At 41.2% G+C, this 19,841-nt stretch overlaps 1 protein-coding gene across 1 annotated transcript in view; it reads left to right on the top strand.

Annotated features, from left to right (window-relative positions):
- The window catches only part of akap9 (A kinase (PRKA) anchor protein 9), an 85,677-nt gene that overhangs the window by 63,372 nt on the left and 2,464 nt on the right, over nucleotides 1-19,841 (top strand). The window contains exons 28-53 of the mRNA XM_042506209.1: nucleotides 2,720-2,896; nucleotides 3,421-3,525; nucleotides 5,264-5,416; nucleotides 6,033-6,119; nucleotides 6,552-7,580; nucleotides 8,467-8,607; nucleotides 8,694-8,738; nucleotides 8,819-8,959; nucleotides 9,870-9,914; nucleotides 10,095-10,934; nucleotides 11,328-11,385; nucleotides 11,842-11,963; nucleotides 12,486-12,674; nucleotides 12,783-12,950; nucleotides 13,097-13,202; nucleotides 13,578-13,773; nucleotides 14,707-14,857; nucleotides 14,958-15,302; nucleotides 15,392-15,691; nucleotides 15,814-16,046; nucleotides 16,944-17,049; nucleotides 17,260-17,454; nucleotides 17,729-17,932; nucleotides 18,579-18,811; nucleotides 19,250-19,344; nucleotides 19,437-19,584. Coding sequence (XP_042362143.1) covers nucleotides 2,720-2,896; nucleotides 3,421-3,525; nucleotides 5,264-5,416; nucleotides 6,033-6,119; nucleotides 6,552-7,580; nucleotides 8,467-8,607; nucleotides 8,694-8,738; nucleotides 8,819-8,959; nucleotides 9,870-9,914; nucleotides 10,095-10,934; nucleotides 11,328-11,385; nucleotides 11,842-11,963; nucleotides 12,486-12,674; nucleotides 12,783-12,950; nucleotides 13,097-13,202; nucleotides 13,578-13,773; nucleotides 14,707-14,857; nucleotides 14,958-15,302; nucleotides 15,392-15,691; nucleotides 15,814-16,046; nucleotides 16,944-17,049; nucleotides 17,260-17,454; nucleotides 17,729-17,932; nucleotides 18,579-18,811; nucleotides 19,250-19,344; nucleotides 19,437-19,584 — 5,612 coding nt within the window. The remainder of the gene's footprint in view (nucleotides 1-2,719; nucleotides 2,897-3,420; nucleotides 3,526-5,263; nucleotides 5,417-6,032; nucleotides 6,120-6,551; nucleotides 7,581-8,466; nucleotides 8,608-8,693; nucleotides 8,739-8,818; nucleotides 8,960-9,869; nucleotides 9,915-10,094; nucleotides 10,935-11,327; nucleotides 11,386-11,841; nucleotides 11,964-12,485; nucleotides 12,675-12,782; nucleotides 12,951-13,096; nucleotides 13,203-13,577; nucleotides 13,774-14,706; nucleotides 14,858-14,957; nucleotides 15,303-15,391; nucleotides 15,692-15,813; nucleotides 16,047-16,943; nucleotides 17,050-17,259; nucleotides 17,455-17,728; nucleotides 17,933-18,578; nucleotides 18,812-19,249; nucleotides 19,345-19,436; nucleotides 19,585-19,841) is intronic.

The following is a 19,841-nucleotide window of genomic DNA, read 5'->3' as shown; positions in this document are numbered from 1 at the left end:
TTTAAAAAAAAGTGGTTTTAAGGGGGAATAAATTGGACATTTTTGTCATTGAATGGCCTATTAGGGTAGTAAATTTTAAATCTGACTCTGCACAAAAAATAATAATGCGTCAACATTAATGTTGTTGCTGATCTGAGACATTAGTCTGAGACTATGACAAAAAAAAATCCTTCAGCTCCCCATTGTTTATTATTATTATTATATATTTATTTTGATTTTAAAAAATGGCATTTAAAAGTTTAAAATCCTGAAAATAATCAAATATTTGGTAGTTTTGAGAAAATATTAATCTGTAAAATTTGTCTAGTAGTTTTTGAAAGTGGACATTGTTGTCCTTAATGACCTTAAAAGGTCCTAAATTTTAAATCTGACACGACACAAAAACTATTAATGTATCAAAATCAATGTTGTTGCTAATCTTTGACAGATCGAAGATTGAAAAAATTCATTTATTATATTGAAAATAATATTTTTTTTTTTTTTAGATATGTTGTAGCTTTGATCAGGACTGAAGTTGATTTAAAGACCAAAAAAGTGGGGAAAAACATGCACTTAAAATAGTTTTATGAAAGTGGACATTTTTGTCCTTAATGGCCTGGTAGTACATTAAAGTGATACCAGAGGGTTTAATTAGATAAAGACTTGAATTATATCATTTATGATTGCTTTGATGTATGGGATATTGTAGTTACAGTAGCTGTTAGTTGAGTTTATAACATTAATTCATACATCAGTCCCATTTCTGCTTCTGACTCACAGGCTGACACCCCAAAGATAACGTCTTCCATTTCTATATTTTCCAGAGACTCCTGCCACGTTTTATCACTAAGTGCTTTCTCTTCCCCCTCTTGCCCTTGAACTGTCCATCCTCTGATCCCTTATGCCTTTGCCTTCTCTCTCCCGTGGCTATTACAGGTGGACGGAGTAACTTTTAAGGTATTGCTTCTAGATACACGTAGAATCAAGTCTCCCCCAGAGAGCATTTAGTGCATTTTAGTAATCCCGCCCGACCCTGTAGCAGTTAATGGCCTGTCCGTCTCTCTCATCCTTTTCCTCTCTCCAGTTTGATCCCCGTGTGCTGTTTGTCTTCATCTGAAAGCGACTTCAAAACACTGTGTCCTCCTGTCTCTCCTTTTCATGCCACAGAGTAAAAATCAGCAGCAAAGTAAACAAAATTAAGGGAAAATAGGGCGTTCACAAGTTCGGTGTAGAGCAAACATCATGGAAGTATCCTCTCTAATGAGGATTGTCTTTAAATACAGTAATACCAAACTCAGTAATACCAAGCTAACTTTAGGCTCTAAACAAACTACACTGTGACTGTATGACCTCATGTCACCATAACAACGCGGCTGTAAAGCTGTGTTCGGCTAGATGACGTCCTGTAGTCTCATTTAGCCACTCGTTAGAAAATGCTTTTATTTATTTTCCTTTTTTTTTTTAAAAAAAAATGCAGTATATACTGATGTATTTTGTTTCATAGAACAAAACATGAAAGTTTCTTCAGTGTGTTAACCACAGACCTTATTTCAAGCATCTAACAAAACAAAAAAAACAATTTAAAAAGCCCATTGCCTTTGAGACGAGGGAACCAGAGGTGCTGAAATGTGAACTCATTTCCAGTTTTTTGGGCTCACTTTAGGGGTGCAACTAATAATTATTTTTAAATTGTCAGTTAATCTGTCAATTATTTTCTGGATTAATTGATTCATTTTTTGGTTCATAAAATGTCTGAAAAAAAGTAATGCCAGTCAGTGGTTCACAAAGATGACGTCCTCAGATATCTTGTTTTGTCCACAACCCAAAATTATTCAGTCATGGGGACATAAAAGAAACAGAAAATATGCATATTTAAGAAGCTTAAATGAGAGAATTTGGACTTTATTCGTTGCAGATTAATTTAATAGTTGGCGACTAATCGCTTAATTTTTGCAGCTCTTAAGAACAAATAAGCATTTCTCTAGCCAAGTTTTTTCTGAATGTAAAGTAAAACATTGGATAAAGTAATGCACAAGAGTTGAATGAAATTCCATCCATAAATGAACCATAAGGGACGCTCTGGTACAGTAAAGCCTAAAGAAATATAAATAAACCATTCAGCACTGATGTACTCTGATGAAGAGTCCATCCTCCTCTCTAGTCACGTTAATATTTAATGAAGAGCTGCCAGTGAGGGGGTGTATTTCATCTGCCTTACTACAGTCTTTTTTTAAAAAAAAACATCAGATTTTATGTCATAACATTCTTTAAAATACATTTCTGAAACAACAGGATGCATAAAAGTCAGTCAGTCTTTTATAAAGCATCTTTTATTGTTTAATCAAGCAGGCGGGGGGGGGGGGTTTATCATCATCCAGTTCTGAGATAATCCTGAACAAATCCTCCTCCTGTCGCCCCTTCTTCTCCCCTTCATTGATCTGCTGATGTTTTCCCGTCTCACAGATGGATCAGTTACCTGCCAGCGGTCCTCCTGGTTAACGTACTGCTCCGTGGTTTGTGTCACCCTGAATGAAATCTCTCTCTCCCCTCTGTCCCTGCACCTCTTTTCACTCTCGGCCCCCTCCTTTCTCAGGTGGATCAGCTGACCTCACAGCTAGCTGTACATGTACCAGCTATGCTGTAGCGAGTGGTGTCTGAAAGCGATTCTCATTAAATGATCCCCCCCCTTCTCTCTCACTCTCTCTCCCGCTCCCTTCGTTTCTCTCTCTCTCACTACCAGGTGGACCAGCTGACCTCCCAGCTGAAGGAGAAGGCGGATTGGTGCAGTGAGCTGCTGCTCAGCTCAGAGCAGCTGCGTCGTGAGTTGGGAGAGCGCGACGAAGAGATTGACAAGCTGGAGAGCCGCATCCGCGAGCTGGAGCAGGCCCTGCTGGCCAGCGCTGAGTCCCTGGAGAAGGTTAGCAAGGGGAGAGGGAGAGGGGGGGGAGAGGGAGATGAAGGATGTGCAGGAGACTGAGTCAGAGATAGCAAGAGAGAGAAACAATAGCTGTGTGGAATGGCAGAGGGTGTGTGTGTGTGTGTGTGTGTGTGTGTGTGAGAGAGAGAGAGAGAGGCTGTAGATGAGGTGACAGCTAAAGGAGCAATGCATGGAGAGGGAGAACAATGTGTGGGTGGGTCTACTTCAGCCGCCACGGCAGTTTGTTGTTGGTGATGGCTAGCAACTGTCAAGATTGCCCCCCAGTGTTCGTGGAGGGCTGTTGTGAGTGAACAAAAAGAGCAGCTTTGGAAATGCTCACATATCTGCTGTTCCGCTGCTCAGCTGATGAACGGCTCAGAGTTCGAGCTGCACGATGCAATACGGACAATGTGCATTTTATAGTTTGCATCCTTTTTTGATCTCAAGAGTTCGCTCCTTCGTGCCTCTCTGCAAAGGTTGTAAATAACTGCTGTGATAAATAGTTTCTTTTGTGTGTGTCGCAGGTTGAACAAAAGAAGCAGCATGCATCCATCACAGAGGCAAGACACTCCACACTGGAGGCTCAGTTACAGACGGAGAGAGAAGCTCTGGAGAGGAAAGAGAAGGAGGTAGTGTGCTGCTCAGTTCAAGCTTTGGGGTTTTTCAAAGCAGAGAATTATTTGAATGGATATTTAAATCTGACAAGATCTTACTGGGACTGAAATGTCTATTTGAATGAGTTTGTGGTTTAGAATCAGTGTGCAGGTGTTACAGCGCGGCATGGTAATTGATAAGATTTTACTGGTACCAGTATGGGCTCTGCTTATTGGTCCAATTCTTAATCGATTCTTGATCTATTTTCTGTGAACAATAAGTGGGTTTGTACAGGTTTTCAGTGTTAACCCAGTTGCTTTAAGTCTGAGTCCAAACAGTGTAGAAACAGAAATAAGGCATGCAGGCGGCAATCTATCTGTTATCATCTAAAATGTATGAAATGAGGGAATATTTGTGCAGCATTTGTTTTTATTTAGGTTTTATTATTCAGATCTGGTAAGCCTGCCTGCATGGCACTAAAGTTATTAAAACAGGATATTTACGCTCGGTAATGGACGTGCGGCTTGGTTTAGAGGCAGTGGCACTTCTGTGTAGAGTTTCAAATACATGGTATTCCTGAAATTTAAGCCCATTTTGCATAGAAAGAGATTTAAGCATATTGATAGTGTTTCCACCTTCTTGAAAGTGTCATTTTACAAACATGAAAACAGCCTTGTTATCTTTCTTCAGTAAATGAAGTCATGCTTTGGACCACTTTTTATCGTCTATCCATGACTCCTTGTCGTTGCAAGTTTAACCTTATGAGACCTGAAGCAGCGCAGAGAATGCATGAGTTAGACGTCACTGCTAGAATAACATGTCGGCATCAATAAAAAGCAATCGATAAACTCAGAGGCATGCAATTCCAATAGTGCAGACAATGTGGAACCACTTCTCGATTTCCGTCAGTTGTTAAAGCCATGTTTTTCTTCTTGTGATTCTCTTTCTATTACTTTATAAAGACAAAATGAAAAAAAATTAACGTACTTAAACAAAGTCTACAACTGCATCAACATGAAGACCTTTTTGAGTGGGGAAAAATGAATTAATTAAATAATAAATAAAAAGGATAAAATAAAGTAAGGATAAAAATAAGTAGGAAAGTAGATATGTTCTACAAACAAAACATACAAACAGAGACAATGGAGGACTAATGGTTACACTCAAGTTTATTTCTAATACTTATTCACACAATGTCATTTAAGACATTCACTATCCATTTTGTCCATAAAAGTATCCTTTTCATTTCTCAGATTAAATTGTATTCTTAATATTCTTACCAGATACTTATCCTTCTTTCTCCATTCATGTTTTCCCAGTGTTATCAGGTACATCAGTTCAATATTTGAGTGATTGTGGTTGGGGACAAAAAAAAACAGTTTCCAGAGTGCCTTGAATTGTGGTCCAAAAAGGAGCCACAGACGGACAAAAAAAAACATGAAAATGATTTGCATCTTTGTTCCTGCAAGATCTCCAACATTCAGTCTGATTTGAATAACGTTTCTTCTGGGCAGGGGTACGGAAATAACGTATGACATTATTCCAACTGAATTCTCTCCAGGATAAAGAGCTCACAACCATATTTTTAAAAAGGGTTGCAACTACATGTGATGCATGTATAAAAATGCATCTTTTTTAGTGTCATTTGATATCAGCATTTTTGTTTAATTACAAGAATAGGAAAAAAAAGCTAACACGTAAAGCAGAAAGGATCAGAGTTGTTAGATTTTCAGTCGTCTGGTGGCGTCTCCTCATGATCACCTGTTGCCTCAGATCTGTAACCTGGAGGAGCAGCTGGAGCAGTTCAGAGAGGAGCTGGAGAACAAGAGCGAGGAGGTGCAGCAGCTTCACATGCAGCTGGAGATCCAGAGGAAGGAGATCAGCAGCCAGCAGCAGTACCTAGAAACCAGGGACAGCATGCTTCAGGTAAACAGCCTCCCTGCTGCAACAACATTGTACACTGTATATAAGTAAGATTATGAATTACAAAAGTGATTGAGTCTAGTTGTGTTTACACTTGTATTCTAAGATTTATATTATTAACTTACGTTTTCTACTTCAAACTGTTGTATTAAAGTGCAAAAGATAAACCAGTGGTTGCTGGTGACTTTAAGCCTGCTGGCTGATGTGATATGTGTGATATTGCAAGATAAGTTTATACTTTAACTGCACAGAACAACAGGAGGTCTGGTGTATTCACACAGCCACAAACTGCATCCATCAGTTGCAAACAAGACCATTTTTTATGCACAATCATGTTTATATCACATTTATATTTCTGCTCACAAACTGCATAAAAACATGAAGTTCAGATGCTTTTTTTTTAATAGTTATTTGCTCTGTGTTGCTAATTTTGGTTTGCACATTTCCAATTTTCTTTTGCCCGTTATTCTGCCATGTGAAACTCACTGCCGTTGCCAGCACATTTCTTTTAGACCCAATCAGTGTACTTTGAGTCGTCCACCACGAGGCTGACTCTGAGTGGACTGCCACGTGACGTGCTCATTAATAGCCATCGCATTATAATCTCTGACTTTTGAAGGTGATGGAGGAGAAGGACAGGGAAATAGCACTTCTTAATGAACAGATCACTAAGCTCCAACACATGGAAACAGCCTCTGATAACAAGGTAACGCAACATGCGTATACGAAATAGAAGAAAAGTCTATTTCGAATACGCATAGCTCCGTGGTAGTGTGTGTGTGTTTTTTTGCATTCGTGTACGCTTTTTATTTTTGTTTGCCCCATTATTTTCTTGTTTTCCGTTGGGTTTTTTTTGTTTGTTTTGTCTAGGTAAGTAGTTCCACAGCACCATCGTCTGTTGTGAGGTGATCATCTGCTCATCTGAGGTGGCTGAATAAACCTCTGAGTCTCTAAAAAGTTTTTACAATCTGATCAATTTCAGACATTTTAAACACAAATGAAAACCAAATTAACTTCCAAAGAATCCCTCGAATCACAGCAGGGACTCAGAGGTTTATCCAAAAAAAAACGGGACAACTATGGACTCCTCAAATCTGATATTTTTATGGTTTAATAACACCTGCACATTTCTCTTTAGGAGATTGATGAGAAGGATGAGCTGATGAAAGACCTGGAGTCGCAGGTGGAGTGCCTGCGGAGCGAACAGGAGCGCCTGAAGAGGAATAATGAGGAGGAGCTTGACCAACTGAACGCAGTGATAGACAGACTTCAGCAGGAGCTGGCCAATATCGAGCAGAAACAGACTACAGAGGAGGACGAGGACACCAAGGCGGAGCTAGAGTGCACCGCATGGAGGCCAAGTAAAGAGGAATACGATGAAATGAAGCAAAGAATGGACCTGGCCACCAAAGAGGTCGATATACTCAAAACGGAGCACAGTAAGCTGTTGGAGACGTACCTGCGCTTGAAAGAGAGCGCAGAAGCTTTAGCACAGACGGAAAAACTGGAAAGCTCAGAGGGCGAACTCGAAGAAGCTCTCAGAGAGAAAACTGCAGGCCTTGTGGTCATGCAGGCCCAGGTACAAGCTTTAGAGCAGAGTGCAACAACCAGAGTGGAAGAGCTGGACCTCCGCATCCAGGAGCTGGAGGACGTGGTCGGTGAAAAAGACCAAGAGTTGGGCCGCTGTCGACACCTTCTGGAGCAAACACAAAGCTATGCAGATGGTCTCCAACAGAGAGTGTCCAATCTGGAGGAAACTCTGAGGGAGAAGCTGGCCGCAGCGCTCGTCAGCCAGGCCACACTGGAGGCCTTCCAGCAACAGCAGTCACAAGGATCCAAAGGCAACCAGGACCAGCAGAGACAAGCTGACACACATGTGGAGCCTCATGTTTATGACTTTGGTGACTTTGGTATTCCCCAAATGGATTTCAGTGGACTTGGTCAAGCGAGACAAGCTCCCACAGGGAAGGTGGTCCACCTGACCCAGAGACTGCGGGAGCTGGAGGTGGGACTCAGTGGGATGCAGAAGGACCAGGAGCTCCAGAAGCAGCTGCTGTCCAGCTCTGAGGAGGAGGTGATGGAGTACGAGAGGAGGCTGGCCGTGCTCATGGATCTGCTCAGTCAGATGAAGGCCAGGACACATGAGAGGACATCGCTGGCTGTCGGGGTAAGAGTTTGCCGTAGGATCAGTCCAACAGATAACCCTCGAGAAAACCACAAACTGATGTTTTTACACAGTTTGCACAGGTTAAACAAAAAAACAACGCAAATCTCAAGATGCTGGTAGGCAGATTTTGCCACTGTTGTACACAGCCAGGCTAGCTAAACACACGAGAGTGGTGTCAATCTTTCCATCTAACTCAGCGAGAAAGTGAGTGAGGATATTGCCCAGAAATGTCAAACTATTCACAAAAAGAGCTCCTTTAATGTTCTCATGTCCTTTAGTGTATGGGAAATGTAGTATAAAGAGACTCAAGGATGCCCTGATTAAAGTTAGTTATCTCACTGAAACAAAGGGGTTCAACTAACAGTTCTTCTCATCCTTGCTAAATCTGTTGGTTATTTTCTTTATTAATCGATTAGTTGTTTGGTGCATAAAATGTCAGAAAACAATGGAAAATCTCAAACAGTGGGTGTGTTTGTAAATATAATCTGATGCTCTAGACGAAAATGGGAGCGCTCCTCTTCAAAGAAATAATTCTGTGTCTAAATGAGTTCATGAACGATAAAGTTAAGAACTTTTATTGCGATTGCCGCTCTGCTGCTCCGTCTCCTCAGGCAGGGTACGCTCTGCTGCTCCGAGAGTATGGTGCTCTGAATAACTAAAAGGACCATTTCAGCATCACTCTGCATTTACAAATGGTCTTGCGCTTAAAGGGACTATATATGAATGCACCCAGCTTTTCCCAAAGCCCAAGATGACGTCCTCCATTGTGTTGTTTTGTCTACAATCCTAAGATATTCGGTCTACTGTCAGAGGAATCAAGAAACCATAAATATCGATGATTTGACACAGCTCTGATAAGTTTGAATCTTTTTGACGTTTTTTTCAGGCGTCCTCTGCTGATGACCAGCCGGCTGCTGTGTCAGAGCTCCTTCAGGAGCTGCAGGAGGTCAGAGACGAGGCCTCGGCCACCAAAGAGCAGCTCGACAGCTACAAACAAAGCTGCAGCAGACTCCAGGAGGAGCTCCAAGTGTGTGACTCTCTCTGTGTGTTCAGACTTCTTGTGAGAATATTTCTAATGTTTTGTGAGATTAACAAATGTGTTTTTCTTTCTAGGACAAAACCATGACAATAGAGAGACTACAGGATCAACTTCAAAAGGTTGGAACAAAAATTTGATCCTACACATTTTCTATAACTGAAGTCTTTTCTTGTCTAATATTTAAACTTTGTCACTTCAGGCGTCTTCTGAAGGACGTGAGGAGACTGAGTCGTCTGAGCTTCAAAAGGAGTTACTGGAAGTTCAAAATGAAGCAGCTGCCACCAAAGAGGAGCTGAACAGCAGCAGGGAGAGCCTGGAGAAGCTGCAGGAGCTGCTGCAGGTACACAGCCAGATATTTAAAGTCTTTATCCCATCTTGAGTCCTGTATTCAGAGACATTCATCTGCAGAAACATTAATACTGCAAAAGCATACATTTCTTAATGTTTATCAAAAAGATGTTGTTTCACATTTAATTTGAAATTGATACTTTTGTTGTGGGAAGATTAAAGCCCATTATTAAAAGGAATAGTGTAGCATTTTAAAAAAATACTCAAATTTGATAGTCGCTTTCTTTAGATTTAGATGAGAAGATCAATACGACTCTCTCGTCTGTGTGGTAAACACATAAATGGAGCCAATAGCCATTATCTTAGCTTAGCATAAGTTAAACAGGGAAACAGCCAGCCTGGCACCGTCCAAAGGTAACAAAATCCACCTACTAACAATGTTAAAGCTCACTAATGAACAAGTTCCACTTCTTGACTTGTATAGATTAATCAAAGTATAACATGTTAATTAATGAGCTTGAAATGTGGATTTTGTTTCAGTCAGACAGAGCTAAGCTAGCTGTTTCCTTCTGTTTCCAGTATTTCTGCTAAGCTAACCAAACCAGCTGCTGGCAGTCGCTTCATATTTGACAGTTTTTAGAATATTATCAAGCTTCTCATCTAACTTTCTGCCAGAGAGCAAATAAAAGTATTTACTAAATATCAAACTCTCCCTTAAGTGTGTCGACTCTGTTTCCTTTACAGTGAAGTGAATTACAGAGTGATAAACCTTAGACAGAATAATTCCTACACAAATACTGTTGAAATAATTTACTCAGAATAATCAAGTAGTCAGCTTACAGTGTTTGTATTTGGGACTTTTTATATATGACAACATACATGGAAAAAAAACTCCTGTAATATTATTTTTAAAATGTTACTCCAGTGTACATTTTTCATTTATTGTAATTGTGTTTTTAAAGGAGCGGGAAATGACCATCGCTCACCTTAAAGGAGAACTTTTTGAAGTAAGTCAAAATATTTTATCTTCACTTTTTTTGCATTGAAAATATGACGTACCATATTATCTGTGTATTTATATTTCTCTAAAACTGATCAGATTGTTGTTTTTTGTAAAAACATGCTAGTCTTTCTATGATACCTGACTGTATGTGTAGTATTTATCCTTTTTCTTAATCGTCCTAAAGGTCCAGGCTGATGAAGAGCGAGCCAACATGTCAGAGCTTCTGCAGGAGCTCCAGGAGGTCAGAAACGATGCAGCTTCCACCAAAGAAGAGCTCAACGGCTTCAGGCAGCACAATGAGAAACTTCAGGAGGACCTCCAAGTCCGTGAAGTTTCCATTTCTAAGCTCAAAGAGGAGCTTCAGGGGGTGAGAAAAAATGTGGACACCACCAAAGAAGAGCTCAACGGCTACAGGCAGCACAATGAGAAACTACAGAACGAACTCCAAGTACGTGAGCTCTCTATTTCTAAACTCAAAGAGGAGCTCCAGGAGGTACGAACAGCCTTGATGAAGACAGCAGATTCTGGTCCCCCATCTCCGTCTCCCTCTCCGTCTCCCTCGCCGTCTCCTCAGCCTGCTTCTTCATCCTCCACCACACAGCCTAAAAGGAAAGGAGGGAAACAACCGGCTGGTAAAGGGAGCAGCGGCAGAGATAAACCATCTCTCTCCAGGAAGAACTCTGCCACCTCGAGCCAGTCCTCCAACAAATCTCACAGCGCTCGGCTAAACAGCAGCTCTGAGCAGCAACACCCGGCTGTAACGCACTCGTTCACGCAGACTGAACCTCTCACAATATCCCACCTCTGTCCGGAAAGCGAGTCCACAACCAAAGACGAGATGGAGGAGGTGATCAGCGAGTTCCAAGAGAAGATTGTACAGATGCAGGAGCTCCACGCAGCAGAGATCCTGGACATGGAGGCTCGGCATATTTCAGAGAGCGAGAGCCTTCGGAGGGACACACAGGCTCTGGAGGACGAGTGTAAGGCCCTGAAGGCTGTCATCGACAAGCTGCGCTCCACGGAGGTGAGGGCAGGAAACTATAGCTGTGTCCCCAAATCCATACTACATACTAAATCTGTTCATATACTGCATACTAATCATTATTGTACAGTTTTAGCAGTTAGCATTCAGAAATATCAACATATTTTCTCATTTTACAGAATTAGAATCACGTTTTTTGCCAAGTAGGCTCAAGTAGTTTTCGCATACAAGGAATTTAATACTAATTAAAAATATTTACACTATATCTGAATTAAGATAAGAGCTGTGCAGTTCTTGTTTTTTTAGTGCAGAGATGTGCAGAAACTGCAAAGTAATTCAATTAAACTGCTGCATACTAAGGACTCATGAAGTTGTGTTTTGTTATTATTTTAATAAGGAATTAAAAAGATCTGAATCATGTTTTGTTTATTCTAGGCTCCGTCATCAAGACAAGACCGTCCCACATCGCAGTTCAAAGATGGCTACACAAGTGGTAAGAAACAGCTCAATAACACTGAGGAGCTACTTCTTTTTTTTTACATTCTTGCTACAAATGTTTGTCTGTTAGTGTTTTCAGTATTAAAACATCCCTGAAATTTCCACCGACTATAACTGAAGAAAAATTGACAATGAATAAATGTTTTAGCTCCAGAAGTCTTTGTGTGTTTTTAGGTTTTGCTTGAATAAACAATTTACAGACATAACTTGAGTTCTATAAAAAAAACAGTCCTAAGAGAGTCGTCTGCTCAGCTTTTCTTATTTCTGCCTCACAGCATTTCTTTCCAACACTTGAAATAGTTTGTCACGCTGCTAGTTTTTGTTTCACACATTTCTTTAGAATTGGTAATACTCTGATGCTGCCACGTGAAAGCAGGAGAAACAGTTAAAACAGGATGCTGTTCATCATTTTCAGTATTTTGTTCTCAAGAAAATGTTTGTCCTTCTGCAGACAGCAGCTCAGACTACAGTCAGCGGACCGGATTTGACTTCCCGAGCTTGCAGCAGGAGTTTAGGACGACTCCAGAGGGCGCCAGGAGAGAGGCTGATGATCCGCTGCCCGACCGGATCAAGGTACCACCTTCACTTAAACATCATAGAGCTGAATACACTGAATTCTGATTTGAATTATTATGGTGATATAAAAAGTCGCCATAAACAAAAGTACAATATTTTCCTGGTCTTAATGGCGCTGAGACACAGTATTTTTAAATTGTTGTTCTACCTGTGAGAGGTGCCGGGAATCAATGTTATCCGTGAGCTTAAAAGAAATTGTGAATTTCATATATTTGAGGTTCAAGGTTCAATTTATTGGCATTCTGTACATGTTGACACATGAAAAGAACGAAACTTTTGACTCGATAAGTGACAGTGTAACTAAATAACTTAATAAATAAATAAATAAAAGTAGAAAAAAAAGAGAGACAACATAGTTAAAAAACAGAGCAGCACCATAGCAGCAGTGGGACAGCAGTTGATGTGTCATTTTTGTGTAATAGTTTCTTCCAAATCCTTTCTAATTGGGCTATTTTTTGCAAAACTAGAAAAGAGTTATGGTAAACACACAACATTTCTGTGTGTTTTATGTGTGTTTAGACGTTGCTCCGTGAGGTGCACCAGGAGGGCATGCAGGTGCTCTCCCTGTCAGAGCTCCCTCTCACTGGAGGCGAGCCGAGCAGCCAGTTCAACGTCGCAGGCTGGGTGAAGGAAAGAGACGCACTACTGGCGACTGTGGAGTCTCTCAAAGGCCTCATCAGCCAGATGCAGACACACAGAGACACACAGGTACACGAGGAGTCTTCTCAAAACTCTTTGACAGAGTTCTACCTGACAGAAACACGTTTGTCGAGTTTTAATGTGCTCGTGTCTTCGTGTGTCTCTGGCTTGCTGCAGACGCCAGGCGGCGTGGACTGGCGTGGACAGCTGCTGGACGCAGTGCGGCAGGTGTTTATGAGGGAGCGCAGCGTCCTGAAGAGCGCCCTCTACAGCCAGTTGGACCTGCTAGACACCAGCGATGCCATCATCCACCTCAATCAGCTGGAGCGCAGACTGGCTGAACAGGTCAGAAACTACAAGGCAATCTGTAATATGACACTGAATTCGCTCAGATTAGGATTACTCGTAGTGTTTACTGGTGTCTGTCCTCTTCTTGGATTTTCATTTGTGCTAATCAGTAATCAAATGTTGCATTTGTAATCCTGATGTAGGACACACAGCACAGAGAGGCGATGGGTTCGCTCCACACTGCGGACAGGTCCAGTCTCATCTCTGAGATTCACCAGCTCCGAGGTCAGCTGGAGCAGATTCATCAAGGTAAACCCCTTTTATTCTTTTTTTTTGTAATTCTCTTTTTGTTGGTTTATATGAAAAGACAAAAACAAAGTACACAACCAAATGAAAATGAAGACCTTTTAATCATGTAAAAAGGGAAAATATGTAAAGAAATAAGTTGATAAAAAAAAATAAATAAATGAGAAAAAAACCCAAACAAAACAAAAAAATCAAGGTTTATGAATCAAAAGCCACACATGTAGGGTAAAGCCCTTTTGAATAGTCCTTGCAACTAACTCTCACTCTTCTGGTGATGTTCCTCAAACGTTTTTTTGCACACTAGTGTAATGTGTTTGTTATTTGTGCTCCGAGTGGGAAGAGTCCTAATATTGATGGTTTCTGATTATTGCTGTTCAGGTGCCCACCCTGCTGCGTCTTTGGGTGGTGAACATAGCGTGAGGCAGCAGAGGGAGGGAGGAGGAGCTGATGGAGCAGCGGAGGCCGACAGGCTGCTGGCGGAGGAGCTGAAGAACGAACTGTCTCAGACTAAACTTGAGCTGGAGACGACACTCAAGGCTCAGCACAAACACCTCAGAGAACTGGACACACTCAGGTTAGACATGTTTGTTCACATCCAACACACCTGGATACATTAACTACTGGAGTAAAAATACTCAACTAAGACAGACTTACTGTAACAGGGGTATCCCAGTGATAGGAGACTTTTTTCTACATTTACAATACAGCTATAGATAGGAAGTATAATGACAGAGAGACGGTAATACATGAAAACAAAGTTACTTGGCCTGAATCACACCAGATTGTTGCAGCTATATGATCTGCACATTATTATCATTCGTTTGCATGGTGTCGCCTTATGGCAATAATAACTATATCAAATTTTCTAAAAGGCAGTAAATTATATTTACATTTTATTGTTCTGTTCTGTTTATTTTCATCTAACAAATAATTGATCACATACATGACCAGGAAACACTGTTTTCACTTGCCTTTTTTCCATCGTGTGACACTGAGAAGGTCATTATCTCAGGGTTGTACAAAAGTGCACACATCCGCTGGTACGCGATCATGCAAAATACAGAAAACAGAAGCAGATACTTCCATAAAAATGTAAAAAAAATCATATATATTTTTATATGTACTGTACAGTATCTCTTTATGCATACCTGCCTTCATCAACCTACAAAGTGTACATATTAAATACAATGTACATACATAAAAGGCGTATACCCATAAGCATCGTACGAGTATATTCTTTATAGTATAGTAGAAGCTAGAGGGCCTGAAAAGGTGAACGTATCCTGAATATCACAAGAAAAGAAATAAGAGAAAAAAATGGATTAATTTTATGTAACAGATTTTTTAAAACTTTCTTTCTTCATCCTTAAATCATCTGGTTACCCTCAGATTGTCTGACTTGGGTCCCCTTGAGATCCAGGTCTTTAACATATGCATGAGTAAATGTTTGCTACCCATCACAGGCGTTTAATCTGACAGATTAAATGAGAGATTATCATGTCAACAGGGCAGAGGTATCGCAGAAGGCTGCTGAGGTGGACGCACTGAACGACCAGCTGACAGAGGAGAGGAAGAAGAGCAGAGATCTTCAGTGGGCCATGGAGAAGGAAAGGTGTCGAAGTGGGAGAAGCGAGGAGAGTAAACGAGAAGAGCTGGAGGTAAGAGCCTTTAGACAGGTACTTTTTGTATGGAGTTGTATTTTAACCTGAATTTAAGAGCCTAAAATTCATCTTGACCCTATTTTAATTTTTCTCTCAGGACCTGAATCTCACTCTGGAGGAGCAGAAGAGCCGCGTCGCCCAGCTGACACTGACCCTGGAACAGGAGCGCCAGGCCTCCTCTCAGCTCTCCCAGCAGGCCGAACAGGAGCGCCTGAGCCTCCACAGACGCCTCCAGGAGCTCCACGTCCAGCTGGAGACGGAGCGAGCCAAGGCCCTGGAGATGAGCACTGCGCTGGGGAGGGAGCGAGAGCTGCGGACGGGTGTGTCCTCAGACGGCGGTCCCTCCAGTGAGCAGCGGGTCGAGGAGGACAGAAATAAACCGGAGGAGGAAGGGAGTCTGCTGGAAAGACTGCAGAGGGAGCTGGATGACAAACACGCACAGGTGAACTCAGTTTGGTCCAAATAGACACAAGATAAAGGACATAAAGTACAAATGTTATTCTACATCGTCAAAATGTCTTTCGTCTGTAGGTCGTGCACCTCCTCGGTCAGGTGGAGGCCCAGAAGCTCGAGGTGGTGCGGAAAGAGGAGGAGCTGACTTTGGGGAGTCAGAGGTCAAGACGGGACCAGGAGGTGCTGCTGGAGGCTCGGGCCCAGCTGGAGAGACTGCAAGCACGAATGTCTGAGACGCAGGAGCAGCTGCAGAGAGAGACGGAGAGGAGGAAAAGTCTAGAAGAGGAGAAGGAGAGACTGGAGGAGACGTTGAACCAGTTAGGAGAGCAGAGAGGAGCGAGGGAGGGGAGCAGACCTCTGCAGGCCGATAGCCACGCTGTGAGTATTAACTACCACTCAATAAATCCTGACTTTGTAGTGTTTAGAGTTTTCGTTCTTCTCTTTTTTTCGTTCGACAGCAGGTAAAGTGTTAAATCTGTGTAATATCTGTATCTCAACAGCAGGCTGTCTCGCACAGCGAGTCCACCGACCGCACCAAAGACTGGGTGTTCCAGCAGAAGAGTGGAAATGTTCAGTCAGCCACCTCCACCACGTCCCCCCACCTGGACGCCTTTCCAGCAGGTCACACCAGCGGACCACACCACGGTTCGTGGCGCACAGTCGACAAGATTCTGGGCAAACTCCACCTCATTTCCTCCAAAATTCGAGGCATGGCGAACAAGACCACTGGCAGGTAATTAAAGCCACTATAATGGATGTTTCTATAATGAGAATGAAACACATAAAAAGTTTGTCACATTTCTTTATTTATAAGGTGACAATATTTACAGTTTGCTCTGCTGTCTCCAAGTGGCCAAAACATGTTATTGCAGGTTTTGTTCATGATAATGATGTAATCTGATTATCAGTGTCTTTATAGCAGTGACACTTTTAAGCTGTAACAGATCCAAAATGTTTTATCGGAAAAAAAAAGGTGTTTTAACACGCCTTTCACATGATCATGTGCTTGTCAGTGTAAACAGGAAGCAGACTGTCAACTCTGCAGTTGGATTCTTAGTTTAAAAGAAAGAAAAACACAGAGATGGTGCAAAATAAGCCCAGAGATTTCTTTGCTTGGGCCGATGTCGAGGTAGAGTTGTTCCATCAATACAATCCCAATCTATATTACTTTGATTTACAAATACTCAAGATTTAATTGATTATTTGTTATGCATCTTAACTAGGGGTCGACCAATATTGATTTTTCAGGGCCGATACTGATTACTAGTAGGTAGTGAGACTGATAACATATATTTGGAATCGATATGCATTTACAATAAAAATGTGAAAAAAATAGATAAATAAAAATAAAAATAATTTCTGTCAGTATTTAGACTTTGGAATATAACAAACCCCAACATAATTTATTTAAATACCTTTAACAAATCTTTAATTGTAACTGAAACTTTTGACATCATATACAGCAAATTCCAAGCAACTTTTTTTTAAATAAAGTCAAGTGAAAATTTTAATAAAAAATGAATAAATAAAAAAAAAGCTTTCTGAGGTTTTACAACTAGAACGTGTTAGTGTGGATGTAGCCTTATAAAGCCTTAAAATACTAATTGTCATTTTTTTATGTTGTGTGCAGGCTGACTGCGGAGGTCGACAGTGAAGAGTTATCGTGGGTGCAGTCCAATGTTGACGAGGTCATCACGATGCTACAGCAATCCCCAGGTCTGCCGTCCGTCCCTGAGGTCAGTAACTGTCTTTTAATGGGTTTTTTTAAATTCAGTTTTTTTTTTTGAATTCTTGCCAAAACTTTTTACTTCACCTACTCACAGTCAAAGACATTTTACTCTGCTGCTGAGCTCAGCAGTGTTTGTTTTTCTGAATGTCTGAAATATGTGGAGCTCCCTAACATGCGCACACATGGTTTTGACTGCTGTTGTTGATGTTTCCCACAGAGTGTGTCCCTGCTGGCAGGAGGCTCCTCCAGCTCCTCCAACAACCTGACGGAGCGGCTGCTGAGGCAGAACGCAGAGCTGACGGGTTTCGTCAGCCGTCTGACCGAAGAGAAGAACGATCTGAGGAACCACACGCTCCGCTTGGAGGAAGAGCTCCGACGATACCGGCAGGCTGGACTGGGATCAGGCGACAGTGTGAGTACATGAGTACATTTTACGTCTATTTTACATTTGCTAAAGCTGAAATCTGTCTTATTGTGGACCATAGATGTGGCAACCAAAACTATCTGATAAAACTAGAAGGAAAAGATATGAGAAGTGTGTTGTTCAGCTTTTTTCTTTCTTGTCATTTCATGCAGAAGACTTAATCCTTCTGACTTTTTGGGTTTTAAGCAGGAGGTGTCAGAAAGGTTACCAGACTAGATTTAGTCAGAAGACTAAATCTGATTATATAAATGTCCTCCTACAGTTCAGCAGCAGGAGAGGAGCGTCGAAGACGGATTCGGCAGGTTTGATACTCTCCCAGGAGCGGGAGGCTTGGACCAGAGAGAAGCTCCGCCTGGAGAAAGCTTTACTTCTGGCTCAGGCCCACGTGGCCCGACTCCGAGGGGAGATCAGGACCGACGCCCTGCGAGAGATGAGCGGACCTGAGGCGGACAATGCTGCACTAAAGGTCAGCTTAAAACAGCAAACAAGTCACTTAAACTACGTAGCAGGGTTCCCTCAGATCCTTAAAAAGTCTTAAAGGGATTAAATTAATTTATCTATAAATATGGCTTTAATTGGTATTAAAATGTCTTCATGTTAGGAATCTTTTTGCAGTGTAAAGTCTAAAAATAATTGGTAATATCGATTTTTTTAAAAATAATTTACCAAATTTAACATCACAAGCTAAGGATAGAGGAACCAACAAAACAACACCCGTGTACATTTACCACATCCAATCAAATAAAAAATATACAAGTTTTTTTTTTTTTTAAGGCAAACCAAATGAATACTTTTTTGACAGCATGTTTGTTTTTCACGTGTTCAACTCTGGAAAGTTTAAAAAAAGTCAGCATTTGTATTAGATCATCTAACTTTTAACTTGACCAAAAAAAAGTTTTATGATGTAGTTAACAATGTAGTTTGCTTTTTTCAATTGTAGTTAATGTAAAATTAGTCTTAAATTTCACTCTGAGTGGCATCAAAAAAGCCTTAAAAAGTCTTAAATTACTTTTCTTAAAACTGCGAGAACCCTGAAGGAGTATTTGTGGCAATTCGTCCAAGCAAGAACGCTCTGTAGTTGTACTATTTCACTCCTTTTCTTTTGCCTCCAGAGGATGTACGGGAAGTATTTGAGGTCAGAAAGCTTCCGCAAAGCGCTGATCTACCAGAAGAAATATCTGCTGTTACTGCTGGGCGGCTTCCAGGAGTGTGAGGAAGCCACACTGTCGCTGCTCTCCAGGATGGGCGGTCGTCCGTCGCTCCCCAGCATGGAGTCCTTCAACCAGCGCCGCCGGGGGCTGATGCGCTTCCGCTCTGCCGTCCGAGTCTCTATTGCACTCTCCAGGTACGCAGCCGGAGCTCTGTGTTGGAGAGTTGTTATCAAATTAAAAACTTTCTCATGTTCATGATTAATGTATGTTCAACGGACGATTAGGGCAGTGTTAGAAAAAGAAAAGTTAGATTTCAAGCATGATATCATAATTTTACAAGAATAAAGTTGTAATTTTGATAATAAAATCAGTTTATTATGAGAAAAAGCCGTAATATTACGTGAAAGAAGGCATAGTTTTATGAGAAAAAAGTTGTAATTTTACAACTTTATTCTCGCAGTGTTGCAACTTTATTCTGGTAAAATTAAAAGTACGATTTTATTCTCGTTGTAGTATGACTTTTTTCTTTATTCTAGAAGTCTCAAAAAAAAAATCCTCAGTGTGGCCTAAAAAAGCTGTCGTGGTATGTACATTTATTTTATGAAAATAAAACTTGCATTTTTTTTGTTCAGAATGCGTTTCCTAGTGAAGCGATGGCACAAGGCGACGGGGATGAGCTCCACAACGTCCTGCGGCATCAACAAAAATGGAGCAGGACAGATGTTAGGTAACCAAAACACACCGTCGCTTTTAGCTTCTGCATGTCAGAAAGTATCGTTCAGAAATGATGTTCAATAAATGTTTACTCCTCTCCCTCAGGTACAGATGCGAGAGACTCACCGTATCTTCACCCGGGCAGCGTGGAGATGTACAGAGAGAGAGGAAGTGGAGGAGGAGGAGTCTCGAGCGGCAGAGGGAGAAGCGGACGTGAATCCCCCAGATCGGCTGTCTCGTCCACACAACACAGGTGCAGCATCCAGCAGGGCTGCAGCTAATTATTATTGTTGTTATTAACTAGTATGACTATCAACTGCACATCAACTATTTAGAAATAGTCTATAAAATTTAAAAAAAAAGATAATCACGAGATATTAGCCCAGCATAATGTTATGTTAAAGAATAATATTTAAAAAATATTTATGTATTTATAAAAAAAAAAATTTACGGCTATTTTTTGGCATTTTAGCCTTTATTAGATTGGACAGATCAATAGCGTGAAAGGGG

The sequence above is a fragment of the Plectropomus leopardus genome, chromosome 18, assembly GCF_008729295.1.
Source record: "Plectropomus leopardus isolate mb chromosome 18, YSFRI_Pleo_2.0, whole genome shotgun sequence".
In the NCBI taxonomy this organism is placed as follows: domain Eukaryota; kingdom Metazoa; phylum Chordata; class Actinopteri; order Perciformes; family Serranidae; genus Plectropomus; species Plectropomus leopardus.
This window is presented reverse-complemented; position numbering and strand designations above follow the sequence as displayed.